Raw genomic sequence first — 11,232 nt, forward strand, 5'->3', positions numbered from 1 at the left:
TCGCTTTAAGAAGCATTAAAAAAGCAGCCCCAAATGAACTTTTGTAAATCCTTTCTTGCTGTTCTTAAATCATTTTTTTTTACTAAAAAATTACTTTAAAAACGTATCAAAAAAAAAGTCTCAAATAAAACCTATGATCTGCTGGATGATTCAAATCATTCAATCAATCTATAAACTAGCTTATCATGTTGATGAAAACATTTTATCAAGGACAAATTAAGCTGGAAAGGTGATGAAGACCGGACAGCTAATGCACTGTTCAAGGGTATTTATGGTATAAGCTAAAATAAATTCATTCCAGATCGATCTTATCTGAATATAATCATAACCATTGAATATTCATCCAGCGAAGATTGAATGAGATAAGCGTTGGATAGGCGTGGGCCCAATGTGCCCACCTGTTCGGCAGAGCGGACAATGGCCTAGCCAGTGCTTGGCAGCAGCTTTGCTGCTATAAATTTACACTTATTTGCGTTCAGACTGCTCATCCTTCTTTCACTTCGATCTACTTTCTCAAAGAAACCCTAAATTTTGCTTTGGAGATCCGATATCGAATGGATCCTTGCAAGGTATACTATGCTTTTCTTATGAAATTAGTAGCTTCTTGAGTTTTTTTTTTTTCTCTTTTTTCCTCTTAGAGCAGAAAACATATAAAAAGGATTATATAAGGTGCTCTTTATCATTTATTTCTGTATGGAGGATGGAGACTTATATCAGGAGAATGCAGATCTATGTAAAAAATGAGTAATTGTCATGAAGAAATTCAATTAAGACATATTCAATACATAAGCTTCGAATCTAAGATCTCTTGATTGATAGTCAAAGCTCCCAACCAACATAGTAAATAGAAACTACGAAATATGTGGAGTGTTTACAAAAGAATGACTAATGAATTATGATCTATTTGAAATGGTTGTAACATTTTATAAAATTGGTTGTGAACTTATCATGATAAAAACAGCTTAACTATAGGTTTCTTTGGGACAAATTTGACAAATTTCTTCGTGCTTTCCTTTTTCAGATCACAATTACAATTCTGTCTGGCTACTGTTTTAAAAACATACCCTATTTTTTTTGCAAAAGAAGTTTTCCATCTTAGAAAATAAAATCCGTAGCCAAATAAAATTGTGGCTATCATCTAAAAATCAAAATAGAGAAATAACTATTCCAAATAGTCACTTAGGCTTTATCTGGAATATCTTTTTTATTGTTTTCTAAAATAAATTTTCAGTATAAAAATTTATAATTTAAAAAATATGTACTACAAAAATTATTTTAAAAATCAATAAAAAAATTCATATTGAATGAAGTCTTAGGCTTCGTTTGGAATAGCTTTATTAATGTTTTGAAAAGCCGTTTTAGAAAGTTGAAAAAAAAAAAAAAAAAAAGCCTTAGTCTGATACTCCCTTAAGCAGTTTGGCATGAAACAAAAAAGAGGAAGTAATGATGAAAGCTTAGGGAGATTTATTTGGATATGAATTTCTTGTGTATAATTAACATTGAGATTTTTTTTTAATTAATTATTAAACATCTAAATTTATGAAAAAAAAAAGTAGGAGACCAGCTGTGGGCCCTACCTACCGTACGACCAATATCGACCGCCCACTGAATAGAGTTAGGCCCGTGGGAAGCACAGTCTGATGCGACCTCGTGTTTGTTTATATATATATTATTTATTTTTATTTTTATTTGTACGAATAGTGCGTGAGAAATTAAATATAAATAAATTTAAAATTTAAGAAATTAGTCCTGAACCGGCACTGCCCTCAATTATTCACAAGCACATGCAAGTGATTAGGGACGTGGTGATTAACATTTCTGTAATTATTCATTATAATTTTTTTTTTCTTTTTTTGGCTGAAATTGTAATTATCGTTTTTTGGAGGGGCGGTATATATGTTTGTCGATAGAGAATATATTTTAAAAATAAAAATTTTAATTGTTTATTGTGTGAGAATAAATCGATTACATTAAGAGAGAATTTTTTAAAAAATATAGGTTAAATTAATATCAATTATAAGCACCTCAATGGATATTTATTATCCATTTTTATCTCATATTTTAAAGTTAAGGAATTTACATATATATCACACCATTTTACTTTTTACATATTTCATATTTAATATATAAATTTCATATTAACTTATATTGTATTAAAATTTTTAAATAATATAAAAATATAATTATTTTTCTTCTTAAATTGACGTACGCATATATTTTTATCTAATATTTAATTATAATATAAGTAAATATGAAACTTTAATTTCAAACAACTTTCTGTTTATATTTTAATTTTCTGATAATTAAAAAAATATAACTGATTTTTTCTTCTCTACAGTTCACGCCATCAAGCTCTTACGACACGACCTACACCACCACCAACGCGGGCGGACCGGTTTGGAATGACGACCAAGCCCTTACCGTCGGTTCAAGAGGTGATCATTTTCTTATTCCAACATTACCCTCACTTTTATTGAAGAATTGCATAATGGAGAAAATTTCACTTAAATATTTTGATCTAATTTTTTGTGATGATATATCACACTTTTTTAGCTCAATAGATGAATTGTCCTATTTTGCTAATACGTTATTTTTTGTGACTCTTTTATTTCAAGCCTGAACATATTTTTTTATAAAATATAACAAAATAATTACAAGAGAGAAGGTTGTGGTATTTTTTTTTTTTCACAAAAATTAAACCAGTTTAAGACAGCTTTCTCATTATTTTCTAAAGCAGATTTTACTATAAAATTTTGTACTATTGTAATAAAAAACAACAAGAAAGTTATCCCAAACGAAGCCTAACACAGAACATTTTATGCCATTTTTGGGAGTTGATTATTTTGCTTTGAAATTTATGCTTCATTTCGGATGTCTTTCTTTCTGCTTCTTAAAACGGCTTTTTAATACAAATTTTTTTTATTTTTTTACTAGAAAGCAGAGTTAAGAAGTATGAAGAAAGCCATCCCAAACGAGGCCTTAGATAGGAACAAACAAAAACATGTAGGGTAGTCCACTGGTACGTTTGAGATGGTTATAGTGTTTTATAAAATGGGGTTGTAAAGCAGTTGTGGGAAAATTAATTTTTCTATAAGTTATTGTGGATATTATAAATATGTTCTTTTTTTCAAAAATAGAATAGCTATTTTCTTAATACCACATAATAGCAACTATGATTTTGTTTGAGACAGCTTTCTTATTGTTTTGTATTGCTGCTTTTCAATAAAAAAATCTTCTTAAAAACATAGAGAAAATAGTGGTCTAAAATTATTCTAAATAAAATCTATGATAGCAAAAAAGCAACTTTTTTTTTTATCTGAAAAACAAAATAACGCAAAGCTTTCCCAAACAAGTACTTGTTTATCAAATTCGATTCTGATTTTTCTTCTCGTTTTTATATTTTTTACTTTCTTCTCGATTCTAATTTCTACCATTATTACAACATCCTTTGATGTCTTCTTATAAATTTTATTTATTGTTTTAAATGGAAATTAATTTGTTTTGATAAAATTAATATTAATGCCGGTCTTTATCTAAAGTTGAGAAGCCTATTTTTATTAGTACGTGTCATCCACTAATCGGGCTCTAACCTTCAAACTCAACTTCAATAATTTCAAACATTGAAAGTTTGTAACATACAAAAGATGAATTATTTGTGGGGCCGATATCCAATGAGTCCAATTAGAGCATTATTTGATTTAAAAGTAAAAAAAAAAAATAAAAAAATTCAATTCGGCTGAAATTGAAATTGATTTGATTCTAATGATTCGGATACTTTGAATTTCAAGCTAAATTTCATAGACCTGAATTTTCAAATTTTCATTTGTTTTAAAGGATTTTATGAATATATCATATAATTTTTATGTATTTATATATTTAATTTCTAAATTTTAATAATTATTTATGTTACTCAAAATTTTAAATCATATAAAAATTATTTATATTAATATTAAAAAAAATAAAACATATCAATTTATAGGTATGTTTCGAACAACGGTTAAAATGTGTTTTTGGGTCGGATTTGGGTCCAACTCGAAATTGAGTCGTATTGAACTCTCATGACCCGAATACAACCCAATTTGCAAAACTGGTTAAGTTCTCGGACCTAAACCCGACCCGACATGCCAACCTGCAAGGCAGCTGATGGATGAAGGCTGCGAAAGCTTGTGAGGGGGCAAATATGGCGATCCCTGCGGGGGAGGGGCGAGAGCGGACGCTGAGAGAGCACAAGAACACTACGGGTGGGAGCATGGGAGCACTGTGGGTGCGAGGGGGTGACTCGGGTTGATTTAGGCCAATTTGAAATAAGTTCAAAACTTAGGTAATATTTGAGACAACTTTTTTATTATTTTACAAAACAAATTTTTGGTGCTAAGTTTTTTTTATCTAAAGATATTTATACTAAAAATCTACTTTAGAAAACATTAAAAAAAATATCCCAAATAAAATCTTAAAAATTGAATTATGTCTCAGTCTATAATCTTCGACCTAAATACTCGCACACCATTCATGTACGATGGTAACCTACATTCTCTCCTATCTTTATTTCAGCTCAACCAATATGCTAAATTGATGCCAAATACATACTTTTGCCAACTTATTTTGCTCAACATGCGTGTGAATAGGCCCTATATTGTTGGAGGACTATCACTTGATAGAAAAGATCGCTCACTTCGCACGTGAGCGTATCCCCGAGCGTGTGGTGCATGCACGTGGGGCGAGCGCCAAGGGCTTCTTCGAGTGCACTCACGATGTGACCAATCTAACCTGTGCGGACTTTCTTCGTGCACCGGGAGTTCAAACTCCGGTCATAGTTCGCTTTTCTACTGTCATTCACGAGCGTGGTAGCCCAGAGACTATTCGCGATCCCCGTGGCTTCGCTGTAAAATTCTACACTCGTGAGGGTAATTGGGATCTCCTAGGCAACAACTTTCCAGTCTTCTTTATTCGTGATGGTATAAAGTTCCCTGATGTCATCCACGCCTTCAAACCTAATCCAAGGTTTGTGAAGTTTATGATCTTATATTTACAATTCCATCAAGTTTAGTTAATGCATCAAATATTTGTTTTTTCTTTGTAAGAATTTATCTTTTTTTCGACTGAATCAGAAGTAGGGGTGTCAATTTTGGGTTACGAGTCGGGTTCGGGTTGAATCTGAAATTGACTCGGCACTATTCGGGTCAACCCGAACCCAACCTATTTTTGCAAATGGGTCGATTTTTCAGACCAAAACATGACCCGTTTCTAATTTGGGTCAACCCAACACGACCCGAATGACATTAGTTAGACAAAAAATTGTTGGATTATGGGTCAATCTCTAATTTTTGGTTAAAAAATAGGTCAATCTCAGGTTTTCGGGTCAATCTCGAGTTTTTGGGTCAAAACAGGTTAATTTCGAGTTACCGTGTCGACTTGAACCATACCTGATTTTTGAAACGGGTGTTAATTTCGGGTATGGGTCGGTTTTGGGTCAAATCCGAACCTGACCTATCATTATTCGTGTCAACTCGAGCCCTACCCATTTTTACAAACAAGCCATTTTTTCGGACCCGAACCAGACTTGATTTAGGTCTGGGTCAACCCAACACGACCCGAATGACACAGGACTGACAAAAAATGATAGTTTTCAGGTCAAAATGGGTCAATCTCCAATTTTCAGGTAAAAATAGGTTAATGTCTGATTTTCGGGTCAAAATAGGTTTTTGGGTAAAAAAACAGGTTAATTTCGGGTTACTGGGTCAACCTGAACCCGATCCGATTTTTAAAATAAGTCAATTTGCTGAACCCAAACCCAACAAGTTTCTTGTCCAGGTTGACCATAACCCAAAATTTTCGAATCAAGCTAGAGTCAAATTTTCCGGTCTTGTCAAATATTGACACTCATAATGAGAAGCAATGGAATTATAATTATTTTATTATTTTGGTATCAGATCTCACATTCAGGAATACTGGCGGGTGTTCGACTTCCTCTCCCACCTCCCGGAAAGCCTCCACACCTTCTTCTTCCTCTTCGACGATGTGGGCGTCCCCAGCGATTACCGACACATGGAGGGATTCGGCGTCAACACTTACACTTTCATCAACAGGGCGGGCAAATCCCAATACGTGAAGTTCCACTGGAAACCAACATGCGGCGTTCGCTGCCTCCTCGAAGACGAAGCCGCCGCCGTCTGCGGCCGCAATCACAGCCACGCTACTCAGGACCTCTACGACTCCATCGCCGCCGGTTCCTACCCAGAGTGGAAGCTCTTCGTTCAGGTCTTGTTTTTTACTTTATTACTTCCATAAAAGATTTGTTATCCTTCCTCACAATTGTAACAATAGCCTTTCATATTATTTAACAGGTTATAGATCCAGATCAAGAGGACCGTTACGACTTTGATCCCCTTGACGACACCAAGACATGGCCGGAGGACATCCTCCCGCTCCAGCCGGTTGGCCGGCTTGTGCTCAACCGGAACATCGACAATTTCTTTGCAGAGAATGAGCAACTAGCGTTCGGTCCAGGTCTCGTTGTTCCAGGAATATACTACTCGGATGACAAAATGCTTCAGTGCAGAGTATTTGCTTATGCGGATACGCAGAGGTATCGTCTTGGGCCAAATTATCTGATGCTGCCGGTCAATGCGCCCAAATGTGCTTTTCATAATAATCATTATGATGGCCCTATGAACTTCATTCAGAGGACTGAGGAGGTATAGATGATATTTGTTGTTGTTTTTTTAAAATTTATATGCATGGCTTAATTTTTTTGCTAAGTATATATATTTCCTTTATATTGATTAGTGTAAGTTTTTTATATCACAAAAAGCTTATATATTGATCAAAATATTCAGGCTTCATTTGGAATATTTTTCTTATTACTTGCTTTAAGAAATGATAAGAAAGCCGTCCCAAACAAAATAGTTCCCACAATGATAGATCACCAACCCCTATTAGAAACTTATATGAAGAATAAATTCTATTCTATGCATGTTTCTAAAATTTCAGAAACAATCGGTTATCAATTGCAAAAATTGTCATATATCCGATTATTAACAATATCTTATTAATCATTTATTATTCTGTGCGGACATTGAAAGCTGTCCGTCAACCTACAAGAATGCACCACATCATCCATGTGCTAGGTACCGCGGCTCCGTATCGTTGCTCGACACTGCTAATGTGGCGCATTCTGGTTTGTCTCTAGATATCGTTCTGCGTTCGGTCTCCGCACAAAATAATTTTCTTTTTTCGAACTGCGGGAATGTTTTATAAAGTTGGTTGTGAAGTTATTGTGGAGAAAATAATTTCGCTATTATGATTGCAGAAAGTAACTTTAAATCATAAAATTTTCTAAAAAGTAGTGGAAAAATAATAAGAAAGTAGTAGTTAAATATTGCTCTAAAAAGAGAAAGCAATCAGAAAGCTGTCCCAAATAGGACCAAAAAAACCTCCTATTTTTATTCAAAAATTTAGCCACTTTTTTACTTCTATCATGCTGAAGCTATATGAATGTATTGTGGCTTCTCATTTTGTTCAGGTGGATTATTACCCTTCAAGGCATGCTCCTCTAAGGCATGCCGAGAGAGTCCCGATTCCATCTCGCCCGCTCACAGGAAAGCGTGAGAAGGTGACTTCTTTGGTTTCTTCTTAATCTCCCTCTGTAACTCCATGGCTGGAAACAATTAATTAGCAGAGTTATAATCTTGTAATTAACGGCTTATATATATACAATTGCAGATTATAATTCAGAAACAGAATGACTTCAAGCAACCAGGGGAGAGATACAGAAGCTGGGCGCCTGATAGGTATGCATGAGTTAATGCAGTCATTAATTATAATTATTTGTATTAATTTATTGTAATTAGCTCTAAAACTATACATCAACATTAAGCTTTTGTCCCACTACGTGAGTTCAGCTACATGAATCCTTTTCCTCGATTGTCCTGTTAAAAGTCAAATTCTCGTTTAAATCTAATAAAAAAAGATCTTTTATAATATTTTCTAACCAAGTCTTTTTAGGTCTACCTCTACATCTCTTAACATGAGTCAAATCTAATACCTCTAGTTTCCTAACCGGGTCATCGGAAGGCCGCCGTTTTATGTGATCAAACCATCTAAAGAGACTCTCTCTAATCTTATTTTCCACTGGAGCTACTCCAATCTTTTCACATATATGCTCATTTCGTATCCTATCTCTAAGGCTAAAGCCACACAAATCCACCTGAGCATCCTCATCTCTGCAACACTTAACTTAGTATTATGCTTCTCTTTTAATGGCCAATATTCGGCATCATAAAGCATTATAGGTCTCACCGTCATCTTATAGAATTTTCCTGTAAGTTTGAGGGAGACTTTTCTATCACACAATAAGCCCGATGCATTCCTTCATTTGAACCATCCAATTTGAATTATATTGATAATATCATCATCCATTTCACCATAACTCTGAACAATAGATCCAAGATATCTAAAATGTGTACTTTTATTAATGACCGGATCTTCCAAAGTCACAATCCCCTTACTAAGTCTATTACTATTAAATTTCTAATATTAATTAGCTCTAAAACTATAAAGATTTTTTTTTATTTTTTAATGAGATTACTAATTTGCTTGAAATTTCTCAGGCAAGAGAGGTTCATCCGTCGCTGGGTTGAGGCATTGGGACATCCTAAAGTTAGCTATGAGCTCAGGAGTATTTGGGTCAACTATCTGGCCAAGGTTATCCTCCCTTTTGTTTCCTGCACTTAAGAAGAGCTCCTTTTTATGTCTTAGTTGTGTGATTTAGTGTTTTTTTTTTTTTTTGGTGGTTAATATTATCTGAAATGATCTAAATATTTATGACAGTAGATGTATATTAATTATGGCTTCATATGGGGATTAATTATTTTGTCTGGACGCCTAATACCGTACAGAGACCAACCAGAATGCCATATGTCATCCCTTCGCTCAGTACTGTAGCTCGATATTGCTCGGTACCGTTGACGTGGCACATTCTGGTTGGTCTTTGGACGACATTCTGCATCTGGTCTCAGCACAGAATAATTTCTCTCATTTGGAACAGTTTTAGACCACTATTTTTTTCCTACTTTCAAGAAATTTTTGTACTTAAAAATAGTTTTACAAAGCAGTAAAAAAACCGTCTCAAACTAAAACTAATATCTATCTGAAATGATCTAAATATTTTTTTACTGAAAGTTCTGACTAATTTAAAGGTTTTTATAATCTTGGAGTTGATACTTCTTTTGCTGATTTCTTGTTGGCATTATAAGGCTAATTAATAATATTTGATTGCAGTGTGATACTACTCTGGGGCAGAAGGTTGGCAACAATCTCAATGTGAAGCCAAACATGTAAGATTATTCTATGTGAGTAGACGTACTGAGTACCTAATAAAGCTATCTTTATAATTTATGGAGAATATGAGCTTCTTCAGCAGCTTAGAATAAGGCTGAGTTCTTTGTGGCCATCTTGCTCATATAAGAAAGCTTCAATGCTTGAAGGTTAATTTGTTAAGTGTTGCTCTTGTGGTGTTTGATCAACGGATAATCTTGTAATCAATCATGTAAATTATCACTGGGCAAATGTATTTGAGCGCAGATGTTGGATTAATGAATGATGATTTATAATATGTATATGAGGATTGTAACTGTGTCTCACATTTAAGGCTTATTTTGATGATTCTGCAATTTATTGCTCTTTGGATGATCACAAATGTGTTCTTGTTGAAGAGTTCTCTATCAGTATGTTCAAGGTGCATCATGCTTGACAACACATGGGATTATTGACAAAACATGGGACTCTAAATAGAGAGAAACATTGAATGAAAATTCTGATGATGGCCGTGTTGACATAAAATCTCAACCGAATGGGACCTCAAACGTTTAAAAATGCCTCCCAAATGCCCTTAAAAATTCAAAATTCTAAAAACATCAGAACCCAAAATATTTAAAATTAAAATTAATCATCAAACACTTAAAACAAATTACACATTCACCATCCGCAACAGTGTAACATGATGGACAAATCTTAAAACTGCTTCAGCTCACAAAGAGCTAAAATTTTTGTATTAAAAAATTACTTTAAGAAGCAATAAGAAAGCTATCTCAAACGAAGCTTTGATTTGATGACCTACATTCACTATAACGTAAGCCGAGAAGTAATACCCATTATCCTAAAAGAGAAGAGCCTAGGAGATGATCAAAGTGAACCCAACAAATTTAAGGAAGAACGGTATGTGCATATGTGTATTACTAAAGATTAGATTGTTAGTCCCATTTAAAAAGTCCTTAGTACTATATTTATTGCAGTGTTTACTCTCAAAAAAAGAATTAAATATTCATTGAATCACCAAACAAATCTAACATCTAAAACTGATGTCCGTTGCTGCATATAAAGAATATGCATACTGATATGCATTATTTATCCATTTGCTGGAGTGCAGCATCTTCATTCAATGAATTTAAGAAGTATTGCCAATAATGTTATAAAAACTAAGATTTTATATCCTTCCGAGAGGAATTGTAATGGAAAATCATTGCCACAGATGCCATCAAACTCTTAAGGGAAAATCGACTCCAAAGGATCCCAAATCAAACACTTTAGGCATAATTGAAAATTTAATGGTATTAATAGGAGGATTATTATTAGAGCAATCTATCTAAATAATTGTATAGCCATTTATATGGCTTTATATGTTACCTATTTTCTCTATTTAAACAGGCTGTACTCGGTTATCTGTGAAATAATAAATTCTTCTTTCTCTGCTTTGCACTTTCTATTTCCCTTCTGTATTCTCTATTTCTTTAATCAAGAAGCTCTGTCCTAAGAGTTTCTACAATTATATCCCTAAATCACACATGCTTATAATCAAATCAAAGGCATGAAAAATATGAATGCAACGAGCCAAAAAAATATCTAATTTTAATATCATTACGTCACTTAAATGCTAAAAGAGCAGTCTATGATTGAAAAAATTAGCATGGGCCTTTGGATTGAGCGTTCTAGATTTTGGTTCTATTTACAAGACATGCCAAACTAAAAAAAACTATGAATAAACCTTCACTTTCTATATGAAAGGGGGTTTCAGGTTTGGACATTTGTTTCTAATTCTAGAGAGCTTGAAGGTATAAGGAATCATGGAGCTCCACAGTTAGACAAATGCTGAATTGCCACCATCATACCGTCATTCGATAACCGACTGATGTCTAATTTTGATCATTGGACCATCGATGCCAGATTATGGTCCTC

General features: G+C 33.7%; 1 protein-coding gene across 1 annotated transcript; it reads left to right on the forward strand.

Annotated features, from left to right (window-relative positions):
- Nucleotides 1-413: 413 nt before the first annotated feature.
- Nucleotides 414-9,631, forward strand: LOC110114360 (catalase isozyme A). Its single transcript, XM_020847217.2, has 9 exons — nt 414-569; nt 2,339-2,435; nt 4,626-5,001; nt 5,931-6,258; nt 6,345-6,695; nt 7,523-7,612; nt 7,723-7,790; nt 8,610-8,703; nt 9,280-9,631. The coding sequence occupies exons 1-9, from the start codon at nt 555-557 to the stop codon at nt 9,337-9,339; spliced, it is 1,479 nt and encodes a 492-aa protein (XP_020702876.1). The 5' UTR covers nt 414-554; the 3' UTR covers nt 9,340-9,631.
- The last annotated feature ends 1,601 nt before the right edge of the window (nt 9,632-11,232 follow it).

The sequence above is a fragment of the Dendrobium catenatum genome, unplaced genomic scaffold (genome assembly GCF_001605985.2).
Source record: "Dendrobium catenatum unplaced genomic scaffold, ASM160598v2 fragScaff_scaffold_146, whole genome shotgun sequence".
In the NCBI taxonomy this organism is placed as follows: domain Eukaryota; kingdom Viridiplantae; phylum Streptophyta; class Magnoliopsida; order Asparagales; family Orchidaceae; genus Dendrobium; species Dendrobium catenatum.

What these genes read in the sequence shown, in the direction of transcription:
- LOC110114360 (XM_020847217.2), top strand. An exon ending in AGAAGCTGGGCGCCTGATAG is followed by an intron (nt 7,791 to 8,609) that starts GTATGCATGAGT and finishes GAAATTTCTCAG; the next exon opens with GCAAGAGAGGTTCATCCGTC. An exon ending in GGGTCAACTATCTGGCCAAG is followed by an intron (nt 8,704 to 9,279) that starts GTTATCCTCCCT and finishes ATTTGATTGCAG; the next exon opens with TGTGATACTACTCTGGGGCA.